Raw genomic sequence first — 21,102 nt, 5'->3', positions numbered from 1 at the left:
TGTGGGACAAGTGTGTTCTCTCTCAGGTGCCAGGGGGAGGGGAGGCCCTATCACATGACTTAGTATATGCATAGCTTACCAGCTGCTAGATTTCCCTATTCTCTAGCCATTCACTGTGTGCTACACTGTGCCTTAGTGAGGAGTTCAAAGTTCAGGCAGGCCTCACCACTTTCTATAGGCCCACTGCCCCAACCCATGGTGGACAAATGACCTCCAAGGGCATTGTAACCTCTTTGCAAGATTACAGGTAGGCAAGAATGCTAACTTCTGCTGAGTCACCCCCCAAACATATTCAGGTGGTACCTGGCCCCATCAGGTGAAACCTCTGGAAGAAAAATCCCCACCCCTATTGCCAACCACTTCCCTTATTTGTGTTCAGGCTCCTGCTAGGAGCTGAAGGTAGTAGTTATCAATAGATAAGAGGATAGAGCGGCAAGTAGGTGAGTCCTGTGAAGCAGCAGACAGGAAAGGGAGCATATAAATGTCCATCTGGGGGATGTGGTAAGCCTGTGAGCACCTAGCATATGCTCTATTGCCTCATTTGGCTTCACATGCAAAACAGTGATTCCATGTTAAAATGATGTTGAATTTCAAGATGGCAGCCACAGCTTTAACCTCCGCTCTGAAGGGGGGATCCTCTTTGTGACTGCACTGGTCACTTGTGTGAGTAAGTAGCTCTCCCCTGTGATAGGAAGACATATATTTAAAACTATTTTATTCTCCAGAAGTTTATTATTTGGAGGTAATATCTGTCTGTCTCTTGTTATTCCTGCCTTTGCTCAATTCTCAACACTTTGTAAACACTGTAGAGAATCTCCTTATATTATAAAATAATTAGAAATTTTGGTGTTGGAGTAAGTCGGACCTGGGATTGTACATAAATTTCATCTGTTTTTTTTTTCTTCTTGCAAGTGCTGGTCTTCAGCATATTTCCTAACTTTCTGAATTTTTGAATGATTCATTAGGAAAAATCTTTGAATAACTTGCTTATAGGCTTAAATTGTGGTAAAATAAAATAATGTATGTACATCATTTAATAAATTATATACCAGCTATTTGGGCCAGGGTTTCCATACTTTAGTTGTATTGGAATCATCTGAAGCATTAAAATGCAGGTTGGTGCATTATATTTATTTGTAAAATAATTTTATTTATTATTTGCAAGGAGAGAGAAAAAGTGAAAGAAAATGAATGAGAATGAGTGTTCCAGGGCATAGTGCCACTGCAAATGAACTCCAGATACACGTACCACTTTGTACATCTAGCTTTATGTACGTACTGTGGAATTAGACCCAGCCTTCAGGCTTTACAGGCATGTTCTGTTAACCACTGACCCTTCTCTCCAGTGTGATATATTTCTGGAAATTTTGGTTCTATAGTCTTGGGAAGGACCAAAGGGTCCACACTTATATATTTTTGAGTGCCTGCCCTTTAAACGACTTTATCTAGTAATCTGGGTGTCTATACTTTTACTTTTTGGGATTCTCCTGCCATATCTATGATACCACACACTTCACTTTTCAAAGCAAATCAGTTCCAAAGTTAGGAGGGTATGATGGTTTGGCAGATATAAAGCCAGGTTTCATAGGGAAGGAAAATCATAGCATATGTTTTTGGTGGGGGGTCTCTTGCCTTATCTGTGAAACTGCATACCTCACTTTTCTAAGCAAATCAGTTCCAAAGTTATGAGGATGTGACTGTGTGGTAGCTACAAATCCAGGTTTCATGGACCAGGGAAATCATAGCATAATTTACCTTTAGTATATTAGACTATAGTTAAAAATTATAGGCAGATTCTCTATAATTTGTTCTTCCTCATTATTGTTTCTCCTGAGGAAAATTTCAGCTAACCTAAAAATTACTGGGAATGCTTGTGAGTTTGAGTATATTTAAACTGTAGAATTGTGAGAAGACGAAATGTAAGGGATTGGTAACAGAACAGAATGTTGACACTATATGTTATCACAACATAAAAAAAAAAATAAAACTAACTTGAGTTGATGGGAAAGAGAAAGAAGGTAGAAAATAAAGTTTACTGATTAAATAATATCTAATAGGTGGATAAATCAAATAGAAGTAGACAATATTTACTAGTACAAGAACAAACTCTAAGAAAGATAATATTATTTAAGGGAAGGAGGAGAGAAAGAGGAAATGATTCTAATTTTACATGTTGCTCATGTGGGATTGAGTTAGCAAGTAGATAAAAGAAAAAAGTCATAAAAATGGAGAAGAGAGGCAAAACTATATTTAAAGACTTATTCATTCAAGAAGTTTTCACTAAATCTTGTTATAGGTTCTAGTTTAAAATGTTATTAATGGGGCTGGAGAGATAGCTTAGTGGTTAAGGCGCTTGCCTACACACCCTAAAGACTGAGGTTCAATTCCCCAGAACCACATAAGACAGATGTATAAGGTGGCACATATGTCTGGAGTTTGTTTGCAGTGGTTAGAGGCCCTGGTATACCCATTTTCACTGTCTTCCTCTCTCTCTCTCAAAAAAATAAAATACTAAAATAAAACACATACAAAAACGTTATTAATGATTTCCCTTGTTTATGGAGCTTATATTTTGGTCATATACAATTATGTTATCGTAGTTCCAGAAATTTAAGACAATCAAGTGAATGGCTAGCACAAACAAATTGAAAATTATAGTGCATAATTTCTAATGAAAAACCAAGACTTACACACACATATGTAAAAAACAGAGTTAAAAGATTTTGATAACTAATCTTATCTAGAATGGAAACCAAATAGTAGCATCCCTAATAATAAACACAACCACCTTGTGTAAGGCTTATATGAGGAAAAAAAAATAATGACTCTTGAGGGACACAAAGGACAAACTGAATGAAGATGTTAACTTATCCTCCGTAAATTTAAGTAATTGGTATGACCTTATTAAAAATACTGAGATTTGCATATTTGGCTTTTAAAACTTTTGAGAATATAGACAAACTAGTTCTATTTGCATAGAAAATAAGTATTGTTGAAGTTACTACCTATTACTGGCATATGAATAATAGAGCAGTGGAAGAGCAGAGTGGGGAAAAGATAAATGGTGGTACTGGGTTCTGGCTACACATTTGGAAAGAAAGTATCACACTGAATACCAACATATATTCAAAATATACGAAAGACTTGAACCTATCGAAATCCTAAATGAATTGCTAGGAAATCTGGGAGAATTTTGTTTTTTGAACACTGGGAGTTAAAAAGGAGTTTGTAATTATCATTCCAAACATAGTAGTTATTACAGAAAAAAAAATATTGTTTTTAAGTAAAAAACTTGCATGTAAAAGACAAATGTAAAAACACCAGTTTTAAAACAGAAATAACATGTTGGTAAAACAATTCAATTTACACTAGAAGACAACTGCTTAGTCACCCTAGTAAATGAAGAAATTCTACAACTAAATAAAGAAAAATGCCATAAAATCAAAGAAAACAGGTGTTGTACATGAGCATACTATGCACAAAATTAAAAGCATGAAAACCATGCTTCTTTATCAAAGTCAATATTCTAAAATGCAGTTATACATGACTTTTACATATCAGACCAGAAAACATTAAAAAGTCTTTTATTGTTTTTGAGTATATATAGAGGAAATCATTAATTTTCAATATCAAACTAAATTGCAAAAGTAGAGAACCCTCTGATTTACAACTTTTACTCCTAGCAATTTTTTTTCACAGATAAATCTACACAAAATGACCCATGTGAAAAATAATTTTATTGCCACATTTTTAAGAAATTTGAGCACTACCAAATGCTCATTTATAATAGTGTGGTTAGTAAGCTAGAATGGGTTAGAACAGGTTAGTAAACTAGAGTTCATTCCTACAAGTTTACAGTTTGACAAAAGATAGAGTGTGGTTTGTGTATACTGATACACATGAAATATGCCAAGATACATTACAAAGGTGGAAACCCAAAGTCCAGAGCAAAATCCATAGTCTGAAGCCACCTGTGTGATTGGGTGGGGGCATAAGAATGCATTTTTATTTTCTTATGCAAAATAACTCTGGCAAGAAACTGATTTAATAGCTTGGCTATTTATTAACAAGGGTTAAGAAATGGGCCTGAGTGAATAAGAACAGCACTGGAAAGTGAAACTTGAAATGGTTTCTAATTTGTGAACCATGTGGTTTTTCTTTTTAGTAAACTGTATGAAAAAAAAAAAAAAATAACACCCGAAGTAAGACACATGAATTTCTCTTGACCTGAGAAATGGCTCAGCTTCCTCTGTAAGCAGGAGAACCTGAGTTCAGGTCCTCAGCATCTACTTAAAAGCTGCCAGCATGGCTTAGGGAAATTTGTGGAAGAGAGGGCGGAAAGATTGTTAGAACCACAAATCAGGACATTTTGCACAGAGACATTGCCTCTCCCTCATAACTGACTGCTGCCGCCATCATGCATGACCCACAATCCCCATGGGGTTGACCTGCATCCTCAATGAGGAAGTCTTCTTCAGAAAAGCGGCAGGGAGGAGGGAAGGAATGGTACAAATGTGATATTTACATAAAAATATGTCAATATGGGCTGGAGAGATGGCTTAGCGGTTAAGCGCTTGCCTGTGAAGCCTAAGGACCCCGGTTCGAGGCTCGGTTCCCCAGGTCCCACGTTAGCCAGATGCACAAGGGGGCGCACGCGTCTGGAGTTCGTTTGCAGAGGCTGGAAGCCCTGGCGCGCCCATTCCCTCTCTCTCCCTCTATCTGTCTTTCTCTCTGTGTCTGTCGCTCTCAAATAAATAAATTTAAAAAAAAATTAAAGGCGTGAGCCGAAAAAAAATATGTCAATATCTAATAATAAAAAAGGAAAATAAATAAAATAAAATAAATATAAAGGAAGAAATTACTTCTACTGGCATTTGGAAGGTGACTTCCCAATTTTAGCTAGAATGTCATGGTGAAAGGAGATTCTGTTTCTTGTCATTTAAAAGAGGGTGGCTATGAAGATATTTTCCAGGGACATGATAAAGAAAAGACTTGTTTGTGTGATTAGGAAGAGAGGTCTACTATTTTCTTTCTTGCTTTCATTGTGAAAACCGTGGGAGTAAAAGCGAATGAGCAAGAGTTGGGCTTTAGCATGTAAGCTCCACAGGAACAGGTTTGCTGATAGATCCCAAAGACTTGACGAGTGCCAGATCAGTCAGTATCAGCAATTGTTAAACAAATTAGATAGTCACCTAGGTTTTAAGTAGGTTCTTTTATTGATGGCAGTAACCTTAGTTGCTTTTGATAATTTGAAGTTATTTTATGTTAAATAGCAGTTGACTTTGTTAAGTAAACTTAAATTTACATTTTGAAAGATTTAACAGGTGAGCATAATGAAGTGATGTAGTAACTGTACACTATATTTTCTTAATAGTAAAATATGAAATCCCACCACTTTTGTTTAGATGAATATAGTGAATCTGTTTTATTACTTTAGATTCATAGGACTAAATATGCTTTGATGCAAACTTTCCTTTTATTGAAACCTTTCATAAAGATACAAAACACTTAACAAATACTTAAAATTTGATTTTTTATTGTTTTGTATGCATTTGTTTCTTTTTACAAGGAGCCTATGTCCAGAGTCAGAATATCGCCACATAATTTATGCTGTGAATGAGGTGCCCTTTGTTTCTTGGAAGTGGCTTTTCATTTAGAGTTCTTCTAAATTAGAGTCAGAATAAAATCTTATTTCGTCTTCAGCAAAGGCTTGTGGAATACTAAATTCGGTGAAATTTTTGTTAAATAAAGGTGCTTAGGGTTTGAATTTGTGACAAGTTAATGTCATCAGGGTCTGATTTATATATAATAAAAGTAGTAAAATCTTTAAAAAAAAAAAAAAAGCTGGGTATGGCAGTGTAATCTGAGTACCGAGAGGGCAGAGACAGAGTCCCTAGGGCTGCTGGCCAGCTAGTGTAGGGGATTGGTGAGCTCACGTTTCAGAGAAAACCCTGTATCCCTCCCACCAAGGAAAAAAAAAAGGTAAGGTGGAGAATGATTTAGAAAGACACCTATGTCAAGCTCTGGCCTCCACACACATGAACATGCATGTATGTGCACCCATACATGGACACACATGCACACCATACACATAAACATGGCAAAATGAGCTTCTCTAGGGAAATGGTATATGTCCAATACAGTTGTAGGCAGTGACATTTTTTTCCTCATATTTTCAATTAAGACAGACATAGAAGATTTACTACACAGAAGAAATCAGGCACATAATTGAAAGGTCTCAAATAACATTTACAGGCACAAACGCACTAGTACATTTTGTACCCGTATGCCATTTGCTATGGTTTCTGAGTGTTTATCTTAAATTGGTTCAGGTTACCATGATGGAATACCATAGACCCAGGGATTTAATTAACAGATATTTATTTCTCACAATTCTGGTGGCTGGAAGTCTGAGATCTGGGTGCCAGCAAGGTAGGGAGGGGAAGAGAAGAGGAAGAGGTAGTTATCATGGCAGTGGTTTCTGTGGTAAGGGCAAAGTCTTTGGTGTGTCTTTTTATAAGGGTACTAATGTCATGGTGAGAGTTCCACCTTTGTGGCCTGATAATTCCCCAGTACCCTCCATCCTCAAACCATCACTTTGAGGTTTGGGTTTGAACCATGAATTGCTGGGTGCACAGACCTCTTGAGTTGCTGGGATGCTTTTAGGAAGATGTCATTTGTATAATTTAAGTCTGATCAGCCTGCCATAGTCCTACTTCCCTTTTGGTTATTTTCACTGATAGTTGATATTAAAGCAAATAATTGAAAGAGTGGAGCTCATTTGGCAAGATTTGTGGTACAGCAGGTTACCCTCATGATTGCTGGCAGGAAGTTCTTTACCATTTTGAAGAGAAGAAAGCTAACATGTTCCCAGTTTAACATGCATTTTCACTTAGTTGTTACCATGGTCCCATCTCACCCTCTTTTGTTATAGATGAAGAGACTGACACTCAGAGAGGCAAGTGGAGAGAGAAACATAATCTGTACATGTTGTCTCAGGGTCATGTTAGCTCTCTTCACCACACTTGCTCCTTGCAGTTATAGGTAGTGTTATTAAAAGACTGAATGTGGATGTGGTCAAAAGGAGAGGAATGTGTGAAGAATGGGGAAAGAAAATGAGAAGAAAATGTGTTTCTAGAAATGGTACCAGCTTAGGTTTAAGTGATGCATTTTGGAAGCTTTTTTTACTTTTTGTCTTTCCTACATTATCTGAGCCCATGTAATAGGTGATTAGAATAGTTTTTTTTTTTTTTTTCCCCGAGAAAGTAAAAAAATTAACTAATGCCTCTGCAGATTCTCCTTCCCTTAAAGGCTGATGGAGCTGACTCAGCCAGTTGTCCATCCAATCTTAGTTACCTCATAGGAAGTATTTGCCAGTAAAAAGTGCAAGCAAGCATTAGAGCAAGTTTCCTGTTTTTTCCATCTTGTTCATAATGAGTAATCTAGATGTTATTTGTGTCCATGCTTCTAATGGAAGACCTAGGTCCTCAGTGGTAAATATTGAAATGTCAGTAGCAAAAAATAAACATTGAAGGGAAACATCAATCATATGTAAGGGAAGATGTAATTATGGTATAAATAAATATGGGTTGAAAATGACTTTTCTGGTGACTTGTTTCATAGCATCCTGATGAGAAGAGATTGGAAGGGCTTTCCAAACAGTTGGACTGGGATGTTCGAAGCATTCAGCGTTGGTTTCGACAAAGACGCAACCAAGAAAAACCTAGCACACTGACTAGGTTCTGTGAAAGCATGTAAGTTCCTCTTTTTTTCTTATTTTTAGAAGGAAAATCCTTCATTTAAGAGATAAAAAAATACACAGGTCTGGGAAGGCTCCCATAGACCTTACAAAGCATGCCACCTATAAAAGGGTCAAGGAAATGTGGGGTGCAGTATATTGTAAAGATTTGGGATTTCCTCTGTGAATGCAGTAAATGAAGTTCACTTTCTAATTCAGTTCCCACCAAGTAAGTAGATTACAAGGACTTGCCTTGCCATGGTTTTTAGAACTATTCATCATTGAAATAAAGTGTTACAAATTACTACTTTCCTATTTCAAATTTTAAGAACAAATTTTTCAAGACATTTTTCCACTAATAAAAACTAAGATATTAGGCTATGTTATCAGAAGGTCATAACAATGTCTTAGGTTCCTAGAGATTTAAGAAATGGTTCTGTTTTATTCCTCAGTGAGTTAAATGAAGCATTATTAGAATGAAAAACTCTTGTGTTTCCCATATGTGAACTTCATGGCATATAAATTATATTCTAGTAAAACTGTTAATAATTATAAATGATTCATAGGGTCCTTTTCTTGAGATGATGATAATCAATAAATACAATTAGGAGTATGTGTCTCAGACGGTCTTCATCTTTGGGGATTGGCTATTCCTGCATATGCAGTCCTTTCTCTAGGGAACTCTTTCCTGATCGCTGATCATTTCAACAGTAGTACTGTCAGAATGGCTCCCTTACTGGTAGGCCTTTTCTGTTTTGGATTAGAGATGCATTTGCATTTTCAAGTATGGCTTTCAGTTAAACCAAAAAAGTATTATAGCCATTACAGTCTAAGATTGAGGGAAGTTTAATGCTGGAGAAAAATCAGTGTAATATAGGCTAGTATAAAATCTTAGGGTTGGGTAAATGGGAAAAAAAAACGAAATGGTCCTCAGGAGGTCCCCTCCTCCAAAGAATGTCTTTAGTAGCATAGTGAAAACCCCTTCTATAACTGAGCTTGTAAGTTTTTCTTTCCATGTATGAATGTGTATAGACATCAGTAATTGGACTCATGTCTCTTTGTCTGCACACCCCTATAAATAGTCATGATGTTAAATTCAGTTACAATTTTTTTTTTCAAGGTAGGGTGTCACTCTGGTCCAGGCTGACCTGGAATTAACTATGTCGTCTCAGGGTGGTCTCAAACTCTCCTCCTACCTCTGCCTCCCAAGTGAAGTGCTGGGATTAAAGGCATGTGCCACCTTGCCCAGCAAGTTACAAATATTTTTAAATGATTGATAGAGGTATGTCAGGGTGGAATCATGGTATAGGAGAGAGGGCTACAAGGAAAAGAGGGGCTACAAGGAAAGTATATATTATGCTCTCTTCCCCCAAGTAGCTTATTATACCTGGTGTCATGTTAGGAATATATGACCTAATATGTGTGAGTTGATGATCAATATTTTAAAAAATTCAGAGGGTTGGAGAGATGGCTTACTGATTAAGGTGCTTGCCTGTGAAACCAAAGGACCCAGGTTTGATTCCCTGGGATTCACATAAGCCAGATGCCCAAGGTGGTGCATACACCTTAGTTTGTTTGCAGTGTGCTCTAGTGTGCCCATTCTCTTTCTGTCTACCACTTTCTTACTCTCTCAAATAAATAAAAGTAAAGTAAAAAAACCCACAGATATCTGTGTTAAATGATGATTATGGTCTGTCAGTAAGTAAAGATTAAAAGAAAAAGATCAACCTTGGGTTAGAGGCTCATGGAACTTGTTGGAGCTGGCACTGGATCAATGCCAGTGGCCTTGTCCATGCTGCATGAGAGGGCTTTAGAACCTCTGTTTGACACTCTTCTTCCTTAGATTTTGATTGGTTGCAGATTTTTCTGTCTTTCCAAGGACTTTTGTTTGCATCATTTAATCTTCATTCCTCTTAGGCTCTTTAGTGCATTCCTTCTTTAAACTTAATTTCCAACTTCTTGCTTTTCTTTTACTGTTCATTTTCTGTAGAAATCATTTCCCATGGGCTTAGTAGTTAAGTGTATGCCTGTGAAGGCTAAGGACCCCAATTTAATTCTCCAGGTCCCATGAAAGCTAGATGCACGTGGTGGTGCATGTGTCTGGAGTTTGTTTACAATGGCTGGAGGCCCTGGCATGCCCATTCTCCATCTCTATCTCTTCCTTTCTCTGTCTCTAATAAATAAATTTTAAAAAATAAAAATAAAATCTTAAAAAAAAGAAAGCATTTCTCACCAATTTAAAGCCATGTGTAGACATATCTTCTAAGGTATCCTTCTGCTCTCTACACCTGGCAAGGCTGATTTACTCCCTATCCTCTTCTAGAGCCAAATTCTGATCAGTCTTGTCTCCTATTTCTCTCATACTTAGAAGCATTTTGTTTGTTACCAGAATTACTCCAAAAATATCCTAAACTGACATACACACCCATTATTCTGCAGTAAAACTAATGGTAATTTCTCTACAATTAGAGAGTCAATATTTATGCTCCTTAGCCTGATAAGTAGGGTTTGGCCTCAGCCTGCTAGGGGACCAGTTACTTACGTGGCCCCTTCTTTCCAGAGGACTAGGTTTTCTTTACTGACTGGGCCTTAGTCTCTCCTGCCTTAGTTTATATGGTATTCTTAGCTTGGAAGACCTACTTCCTCTGCTTACCCATCCTCTATTCATTCTTCAAATTCTAGACCCAATCCAAAGACTATTGAGTTTGGAGTGAGCACAACTTCTCCTGAATCCTCAGAGCAGTTTCCATAAGTACCAATAATTTAATATTGATCTCATGTGGTTTTGTGTGATTATTTAAGTGCTCATAACTTAGCTGTTTCTATCTCAGTTAAAAGTATCCACTGAAGAATAAGTATAGTGCCACATCTTGTTCTTGTGTTCTGATGAGCCTTCCCATAACATACAGACTCCACCAAATAAGTATTAATCAGATGATAGCCATCATTTTGGAAAGAGTTGCTGATTGCAGCTGCCAATTGGCCCTACAGCTGATGAATACCTGCTACATACTAGGTTAGCATAAAGCTTTCCTAGGCAAATATCCTGACTCTGGAAAACTCCACAACAATCTCAAAGACAGAAATTCTAAAGAAAGAGCTGGGTGTGGTGGTACATGCCTGTAGTCTCAACCAGTCAGGACCTGGGGGTGGGAGGATCCTGTAAGCCTGAGAACATAGTGAGATCCTTATCTATTAAGAACAAAAACAAACAGAAAATAAATTTAAAGAGTGGATTGGTAAAGGAGAAAATACTGGGAGGGACAATGTAGAATTATGATGTTCTGTATGCATATTTCTGTGTCATAGTTACTTGCCTATAAAATTATATAGAATAATAGTTCTTAACCAGGGAAGTATTTCATAATCATCTAGTGAGCTTTTCCAAATACACATGTAGGCTGCACCCCAGGGTTTTTGATTTAGTAAGATAATGCAAGTGGAGATCTGGACATGTTTATTTTGGAATGTCCCAAGCATGTGTGACATGCACTCCTAGTTAGAAAAAAAAAAATGACTGCTGTTCAGAACTAAAATTAAATTGGAAAATAAGAGAACACAAGTTTGAGAATTGCAGATATAGGTCTAAAACTCTATTATATAAGTTTTATTTTAGAAAATATAGAATCCCTTCAAGGAATTGTGTTTCATTTTTTTTTTTCATTAGTATGAAATTGTACTGGCATGCAAGCCAAATGATGCTTGTAAGTACCTGCTGGCACACCCAGTGTTTGGCACACCCATTTAATGCAGATAGACTGATGAGGAATTGCTCATTGAGTAATATGCAGGAACATTGACATGAGTGAGTTTTTTCCCTCATACTTGTCAGTTATGATGACTGTTCATTCAAGAAGTATTTAAATCCTTACTGGCCACTAAAATAGGAGAAGAGGGAATTCATTTAAAGGAGAGGTCATGTGAGGCATCTTTGGAGAAACCGGTTCGGGATGGAAGCTGGTATGGGTTTGGGTTGTGTGGGGCTGTCTGCCATCCTTCTCTGACACTTGCAGGAGAGCTTTTTACACCTCATCATCAGGTAATAGCCAGTAAGCCATACCTGTAGTGGACCAAGGAGAGGAGGCATAAGATGTCATGACAAATACCTTCCTTGTCACTTGTGTCCCACCTGTACTCATGTTTTTAAAATATTTTTTAAATCTATTTGCAAATAGAGAGAAATGAGAGAGAAATAAAAGAGACAGAGAGAGAGAGAGAGAGAGAGAGAGAGAGAGAGAGAGAGAGAGAAAGAGAAAGGGGGGGTGAGAGAAAGAATGGGAGTACAAGGGCCTGTAGCCACTGTAAGCCAACTCCAGACACATGCGCCACCATGTGCATCTGGCTTACGTGGGTCCTGGAGCATCAAACCTGGGTACTTATGCTTCACAGGCAAGTAAGTCTCTTAACAGCTAAGTCATCTCTCAAGCACCTCATACGTTTTTTAAATGCCATGCAACACATAGCAAATATCAGGGAGTAAATGCTATATTTGGCTTTCATCTAAGCAATCTCCATTTGACTGGAAAGACAAACCTCCTACATGGTAACCTTACTGTGAAAAGAACATTAAGCATGCAGGTTAGTACTGATATATTAGAACTAAAAGCTTTCCCCGTATGACGTTGAAGTTACAGAGCCTTGTTTCATATGGAAGCCCAAGACTTCCTTGATTTTAGGAATTCCACCTCAGAGCTGATATGGATTAAAACTACCCCCAGATGTTACCTTTTTAAAATTTTTTAAATCTTTCTCTTTGGTGATAGAACCTTCTGAAATTGTAACCTTATTTCGGTCAAGAAGCTCTGTCATTCTCTTAATGTGTGATTTGGTCAAATTCAGGATAAGCTACAAATGATTAAATGAGTAGCTTAACCAATTGACCAGTTTGGTCATAGCAAATTAAATCATTGTTTTTATTTGGAAAAATCAACAATCCTGTTTTAAAACAACAGTAGAGAAGTGTGGAACCTAAAAATTGAGGTGAGAGACAGGAGAGGGATTGCACAGAGCACAAATAGTCAAGTTTCTCAAATCCCTTTATTTCACTTTAGCCTTTAGTCTTAGAAAATTAACTGCTAAATATCTTCATCAGTTTTTTTTTTATAACCAGCTGTCTATTTAGAAACAACAACAAACAAACAGAAAAACACCAAGTGAATATTTGTAAATTGTTTCCATATCTTCCTTTTTCTGGGGAAACACAAAGTTTTGTCAGTGAGAAAATTCAGTTTGAATTATTTTATTTCCATCAGATCATGAGATAAACACCCTTTATACCATGTACTAACAAAATACTCCTGAAGATTGATGGGTATTTTTTGTTGTTGTTGTTTAAACAGTGCCTTGCGTAGTACAAACTGACCTTAAATGATTGATGCTACTTTTGTAGTGAGGAATAAGAAAATATTACTATTTAAAACAATAACATCTTCCTTTTTCTCAGTATCTGGATACCTGATATTTGGATGTTGATCCTGAGTATGGAAAAAAAAAAACCCTAATCATAAAATTGTTGATGATTCTTGTCTCTTGGACTTGAAAAGCACAGGTGTGAGCTGTACCGTTGCTTTTGTGTTGTGGTGATAGGGGATTGTTTACCTCTCATGACAACAGTCCCTGGGTTGCTGTACACTCACCTTCATCTGGAGCATGTAGTTGAAGGCTTAATTACTGTTCAGTGAGCATGTTGCCATTTAAAACTATTACTTTAAACACTTTAAGATCTGCATGTTGTATTCAGGTCAATTTTAACTTTGGAACAGAGGTCAACATGCCTTCCTGCAAATGTCTGGAAAGTAAATATTTTATGCCGCGATGGACTTTGTAGTAATAATAACTTTGTTTGTAGCTCAAAAGTAGAGAATGTAAGTACTGACTGCCTGGTTTTCAAGCAAACATCATTTGTGGATTCTAAGATTTGAATATATAATTTCTTATGTTATAAAGTATGTTCTGAAAATTATCCACTGAAAAATATGAAAATTGTTCTATACCCTTGGACCAGACAGGCTAGGTTTGGCCTGCAGTCCATAGTTTGCTCCACTCAGCTTTGGGATTGTAATACGCTACTTGAACTTCCTTCAGCATTCCCTGAAATATAATATGCCCACAGTGCCCTCAGTGCCAGGCATAGTCACTTACCTCTCAGAAGTTTTCCATATCATTGAGACAGTAGGATGCATCTGCAGTTGGATAGAATCTCTAATGTTCCTAGGACATGGTGCGCTGAAGGCATCTGGTTGTATTTAGCTCAGCCCAGTCCACTGGGAAACTGCTAGTCTCTTCAGTGCTGTATCTCTGTCATGACAGGAACTCTGAAGACTGATGAATTGGTCCACAGACAGTCTGCTTTTTTTGCCCTAACTATACTTTTGAAGCCTTGCTCCTTCTTTCTATTCCATACCTGCCATCTGTGGCAAATTAACTCAAGTTTCCCATTTAAATCTAGCCTGTCTCACTCGTGATGACATATGTCTAGGTGTCTAACTCATGTGTACTGGATAATTAAGGAAAACAGATATTTGCTAAATACATTAGATAAGCTGGCTACATATTAGGTACTTCTGTGCCCTGCTTATATTTTGGTCTGTCAGGTTTACTTTAGTTCCTAAATTTATGAATTCTTTTGGATGATAATTTTCCAACAATTTTGTCCAACATGGAGTTGGATGATGATAAAATAGAGATAATATATAGAGGAACAAATTTATTAGGACCTAATGTTCTTGATGGTTGCCTGGCATTTTTTAAAATCTTTTTTGTTTATTTTCATTTATTTATTTGAGAGCAACAGACAGAGAAAGAGGCAGACAGAGAGAGAGAGAAAGAGAGAAAGAGAGAGAGAATGGGTGCTCCAGGGCCTCCAGCCACCAGAAACGAACTCCAGATGCGTGTGCTCCCTTGTGCATCTGGCTAACATGGGTCCTGGGGAGTCGAGCCTCGAACCGGGGTCCTTAGGCTTCACAGGCAGGCTCTTAACCACTAAGCCATCTCTCCAGCCCTTGCCTGGCATTTTTGAACCTATACACCATTGCTCTTTTTGTTTAATCTATTTTAAAAATAATTTATTGCTTTTTTAGACTATGGCCATGCAAATCATTCTAGCCAATATTAATTATATTGAAGTATGCATAGTGTTTATAAAAACAGGAGAGAAATTATTTCAAAGCCTACTACCCAGAAATAAATATTTAACATTTAAAATGTATACAGTATTATAGTTCACATTCATATATATTTCCACACAGATATACATATATATGCAGTGCTATGTATATGTGCTTGGTATATTCGTACCTATAGATTACTATCCACTGATATGGAATAGAAAAAGGAACAAGGTGTCAAGGTAATGTATTCATGAGACTGGAGAAATGACTTAACAGTTAAGGCACTTGCCTGCAAAGCAAAAGGACCCAGGTTTAATTTCCCAGAACCCATGTAAGCCGGATACACAGGGTGACACATGCATGTGGAGTTCATTTGCAGTAGCTGGAGGCCCTGGCACACTCATTCTCCCTTTCTTTTCCTCTCTCTCTCTCCCTCCCTCCCTCTTTCTCTCAAATAAATAAATAAATATTAAGAATAAAATAAAACAAATGTATTCATAGCAAAACAGTGGACCATACTCACATTGGGACCAAGAGCTTCAACATATGAGTTTGCAGCATACATAATTCAGTCTACAGAAGTATTGGAAGGGCTGTATCTTGTGAATTACTGTAGAATTGTGAAAAGAGGGTGATCTGAAATTATAGGGGAAATAACTCCAGATGAGTGTGACGTGTGTGTGTGTGTGTGTGTGTGTGTGTGTGTGCGTGCATGCGCTCCTAAGTTGCTCAGTTCTGCCCAGTGCAATTTTTTTGCATTCTTCTAGTCTTTCTTGCATATGAAGTCACACATAAACAAATAGGAAATCCATGTTATATTCACATTGGAAGATATTCATGTGTTTACAAGTCTCATAGTGAGCTTGATAGAACAGTGATGTGGTAAATGAGGTGAACTATAAACCCAGTCCGTTCAATTCTGAGTAATCTCTTAGATAAAACCTCATACTATGTTTGAGGGAGACATTTGGCTATCTTGAACTTTCTTCTTATAAAATAAGCATGTGTCTATCCCACGGAATTGTGGGCACTGAGTTCATACATATAAATAGGTGTGTTACACCTAGTAAGAATATGTGTATAATGGGTGTTAATTGCCCTTAAGATCACCCATTCTCTGCTGTACCCTGACTTGGTATAGAGCAGCAGCAAGGAGCTGTTACTCTGTCAGGACATAATGTTAGCAGTGGGGCCCCCACAGCTGCCTCACGTAGAATAGGTGGCTGGATGTTTATTATGTGGAGAAGAGAAATCCAAGGAGATGCGAGCCTTTCCATTTGGAAGAAAACTCTTTAATTCTATGGAACCTCGAAGAGATAGAATCCACGTGAATTTGCAGAGCTATTGGCTGGAGCATTTCACACACATGAGAAAAAGATACAAAAGCAATGTGAGTTCAGAGCCTTAGTACATTTGGCGTATTACTGTTCACGGATGTGACAGAAGTGGAGGAGAAAAGGTGTCCTACTTCAGCAGGGAAGGATACCTGCTGTGCCTGCCTAAGTCAAGGCTTTTGAAGCACCACATGAGAAATGTCAGATCACACAGTGCATGTCTTTGAACCGCAGAGGTTTAAATCTGCCCAGGAGATTCTGAGAGGACACAGCTTGCCTCCACCTGGAGGGAGGGTGGAACAAAGCCTGCTTTCCAGAGGGGCTGGCCTCAGCAAAACCTGCTTGGCGAGGCCAGGAGAGTCCGACCAGCCTTAGGAGGTCATCGTGGCTCCTGGAGATCAGTGCTTTCTGCCAGGTATGATGGGGACCAAGGGCTAAGGAGGCAGTGGATCCAGAGCAAATTTGAAGGCAGGAATCAAATACACTTTATTCCTGTTCTCACTCAAGTTATGTTGCCTTGTTGAGTAAGTTCATGTTTTCCAGATGCATTTTCTGGGCAATAGTAATTCATCTGTATGTTCGTCCTGGGAACACCCTGAGATTGTGCATCGTACAGTGCCTGGTACCCTTTCCACAGGGACACAAAACCAAGAAAGCAGTTTATCACCTTCTGAGACTCACAGCGAGTCATAATTTGTAAGACTTAACTGAAGTGACTCTTTTTAAAATGTATTTTTTATTTTTCGTGTGTGTGTGTGTGTGTGTGTGTGTATGTGTGTGTGTGTGTGTGTGATGCTTGCATGTGTTCATGTGTGTTGGTATGTGTAGGTGTGCCATGATGTGTGTGAAGGTCAAAGGACAACTTTCAGGTGTTGGTCCTCACCTATCTCTCTTCTTGAGACAGGCTGTTCCATCCACATTGTTCACTGCTGTGTTCACCAAGGGAGCTGGCCAGTGAGCTTCCAGGAAATTATCCACCTTCTTTCTTGTGGACAGTGTGCTGGGATTACAGAAGCTCACCATGGCACCCAGCTTTCCATGTGAGGCTGAGGTCCCAAACTCAAGCACTCTGGCTTAAGCAACAAGTGCTTGATCCCCTGAGAAATCTCCCCAGCCCCAAAATGCTTTTTTCTTGTTGCCATAGCCATGGGTTGTTCTGAAGCAGGCTCTAATTTGCCATCGAGAGAGACCTGATTTAGGTGCTCACACACACTTGTAATTTCCACATCTAAGAGGCTAATGCTAGAGGTTCATGAGTTTGAGGGCAACCTGGGATACATAGTAAGTTTCCATGTAGCCTGGGCTACATAGCACGGCCCTGTCTCAAAACAATGACAACAGAAAACAACAAAAAGAGAAATCGTTTTGCTTTGTGGAGAAAGGCTCTTTGTTATTCCTTTTTGGGAATCAGTCTGGCTTTCTCTTCTATCAAATCCCTCACCTCCTCCCTTCCTCCCCTATTATGCTCACCCCACTGTGCCAGGGGCACATGCTTTCTTCTCCAGTCAGTGTTTGCTCTCCTTCTGGCTGCTCTTCCTCTGTGATTAGTCCATGGTAACCACATTCCTGTGGAAGAGGCAGACAGAAGCTTCAAAGGATCCCCAACTGCTGAGTTGACGTGATGGTCTTCAGAGCTGGAATATTGAACTTGACTCTCGAGGTTTGACTGAAGCACCTGGTAGCCTGAGGGGAGAGTGCAGTGTGTGGGGGACAGCAGTGGGGGTTGAACCCTTGGGGAGCTGGCCGCAAATCTCAGTTCATAGCAAGCCTTTCATGTGATAGAGAGATTAACTAAAATAAAAATTTTAAAACTACTTTTACTTTAAATGCAAGATGAGGGGTCTGGTAAGATGGCTTAGCAGTTAAAGTACTTGCTTGCAGTGCCTGCTAGCCAGGGTTCAACTCCCAAGCCACCCACATAAGCTGGACACAAAAAGTGGTGCAAATGAATGTCTGATGCTTACAGGGCAAGAGGCCCTGGCATACATATATCCAAGCACTTGCAAATAAGAAGACAAAAACTTAAAAAAAGATCAATGTAAAATGAGTTGCTGGCAGTGTTTGTAAGGCTGTTGTGATTTGAGAGAATTAAAGTATTATAGAAGAATCATTTTAAACTTGGCCACTATTTCTTATACTGCATCTGTGTATACCTTGGCAGGTATCAGCTGATGCCTGTTTACTGCTGTTAGGGCTCAACTATGTGGAGGAGTTAGGGACAGTGTTGTATAGAAGGTTTCTAATGAGTGAGGCCATGGGTACAGGTCACACATGCTGTGCATCATGATACTCAAAGTTAATAGAAGTGCTTTTAAAGGCTCAAGTCTAGGCTGTGCTGCTTAATTCTCAAGTGTGCTCCAAACTCCTGCACTACACCTGTATAGTTACAGAGGTCATGAAAGTACATATTTTTGGCTTTATTAGTACTATATGGCAGTAAGCATTCTTGTAGATCTACTGGGCACTTAATGAGTATGAGACTTAGACCTCAAAAAGAGGAGAGAAAGCAGTATTCAGAGGTTGTGTGAAATCTGTATGAGATGTTAGGTGTTAGCCGTCGCCCTGTGTGAGATGTTAGTTGTTAAAAGCCCTTCTTACCCATGAAGAAGATGCCCTCCCTCTTCTTCCCTTGCCTGTCTGTGTGAGGAGTGACAGTGCTGCAATATCAAGAATGGTAGTACTAGCCAGATAGACAAAGAGAAGCGAAGTGCTAAAGGTTGCCACAGGAGTGGACGTCACTGGAGTGTTTGGGAAATGGTTTACAGGGGTCGTGTCAGTGACCTGCCCTTCTTCGGTGCATGCCTGATGTGTCTTATTTGTGCTGCATGAGCGCGGGCACACACATCCCGGAGAGGTCACGTGGCAGTCAGGGGCAGCATCAGGGGTTGGTCTTTGCCCCACTCCTTGTTTTGAGGATGGTCTCTCATTGTTCGCTGCTGCATTCACCAGGCTAACTGGCCTGTGAATTCGCAGGGTTTCATCCATCTCTGCCTCCCTTCTTGTCATATGTGCCCCAGTATTCTAGATTCCCCTCCACAGCATTGTGGGTTCTGAGGATTCAAACAGGTACTCATGTTTGTGCAGCAAATGCTCTTATCCACTGAGCCATCGCCCCAGCCCCTGGTTACATTTCTTACTGCTGTAACAAAATACCTAACAGACACGGCTTAAAGAAAGAAGGGTTTCTTTTGGCTCACTGCATGAAGGTTGAAGCACCCTGAGGATGACATGGTGTCAGGAACGTGAGGTGGCTGGTACCTTGCGTCTGCACTCCCAGCGCAGACAGATGAACGCTGGTGCTCAGGTCAGGAAGTCTGCAGCTGAAGTCAGGGGAAGGAGGGGAGAATGAACTGTCAGGGAAGATGACCAAATTGGGTAGAGCTTTGAACATTGTTGTAAAGAGTGTGATATTTTTCCCTGAGGTTGGGAACCATCAAAAGTTTTTGATCCAGGTAAGAATGTGGTGAGAAGAACATTCTAGCAGTCTCTTGCTGGCTGTGTGTTCAAGATGAGCTGAGGGTCTGAGGGTGAGCAGGACACCGGGCTGAGGCTCCTGCAATCATCCAGGTGAGAATTCTTTGTGGCTTGAGCTAAGGTGGTACTAGTGAAAGTAATAAGAAGAGAACAGATTCAGGATTTTTTTGTTTTGTTTGATTGTTTGTTTTTTGGTGTAGGGTCTCACTTTAACCCAGGTAGTCCCAGGCTGACCTCAGACTGACGGTGCTCCTCCTACCTCTGCCTTCTCAGTACTGGCATTAAAGGCGTGCACCACCATACTTGGCCAGAGTCAGTATTTTTAATAGATTTTTAGTTTTACAAAATTTCAAACACACAAAGGAAGAAAAAAAGAGTGTAGTGATCATTGAACATTCATCATCCACATCCACTAATTAACATTTTGATTTTTGCTTTACCTTTAGTTATTTCTTAAATCCTTTACATAGTAAATTACAGTCATCATTAGATGTCGTGTTTCGGCATGACTCCCCAGAAGGTGGAACATTACTGCATAAACAGAGTACCATCATCATGCTGAGCATGCACATCATTCTTATTCAAATTTCCTTAGTTATCTCTCCCTTGGTTCCTTCATAGTGGGCTTTCTTTCCAGATAAAATCAATTAATATCCATGTATTATATTTGGTAGTTATAGCTCATAATTTTTTCTCTTTAATTAATTTTAACCTTTTACATTTTTGAAATAATTTAAATTTACAGAAAAGTTTTGAGAATAGCACAAATAAGTCCTGTATAATTATCAGCCCAATATTTACCACTGGGTAGCATTATGTCACACTTGCCCAGACATCCTTGTTCTCTGTGCATGAGGGCGTACCACACACATACATAATGAATCACTGAGTAGAAGTTATGGATTAGTATTAATTTTGAAGAGGATAGAATAAACAGAATTTTCTGAGAAACTGTTGTGTGTGTACATAAGGCTTTGTGGCATAAGAACAGTGAGGACTTCAGGATGACCACTGAATTTTGCTCTGAGCATTTAGAAAAAGTTTGCCAGGCACTGAGCTATGGAAGAAAGAAAACAGGCCTGGAAAGAAACTCAGTTCTTTTTTTGTTGTTGCTGTTCATGTTAATTTTGAGGTATATATGGGAGATTTATGTGGAGAGACACCAACAACAATTGGGTAGGTGACCAGGAGCTCCATGGAGGTGAGGCAGACAGAAATAAATTTGGCAGTCTTCAATGAATAGGCGGTGATAGTTTATCCCACAAAAGAGAAAGAGAGAAATAGGGACAAACCTGTGAGGCCTTACCTGGAGACTGGCTCCATGTTAGAGGTTGTGGAGTTGAGGAGGCAATCACAAAAGAGACTGGGGAGGATGAATGGGTAGTGGAAGCCAGAGGAAGAAGCTTGAAATGACCAGCTGTGTATAACACGAAAGGGTCATGTCACA

At 38.9% G+C, this 21,102-nt stretch overlaps 1 protein-coding gene across 3 annotated transcripts in view; it reads left to right on the top strand.

The window, feature by feature from the left end:
• Cers6 (ceramide synthase 6) overlaps positions 1 to 21,102 on the top strand; it is a 305,834-nt gene that overhangs the window by 96,224 nt on the left and 188,508 nt on the right. For all 3 annotated transcript variants that reach the window (XM_004651925.2, XM_004651924.2, XM_045147270.1), the window contains exon 3: positions 7,624 to 7,754. In XM_004651925.2, the coding sequence (XP_004651982.1) occupies positions 7,624 to 7,754 (131 nt within the window). The remainder of the gene's footprint in view (positions 1 to 7,623; positions 7,755 to 21,102) is intronic.

Source organism: Jaculus jaculus, chromosome 4 (assembly GCF_020740685.1).
Source record: "Jaculus jaculus isolate mJacJac1 chromosome 4, mJacJac1.mat.Y.cur, whole genome shotgun sequence".
NCBI classification, from domain to species: domain Eukaryota; kingdom Metazoa; phylum Chordata; class Mammalia; order Rodentia; family Dipodidae; genus Jaculus; species Jaculus jaculus.
Note: the sequence above shows the minus strand (reverse complement) of the source record. Positions and strands in the feature narration are given on the sequence as shown.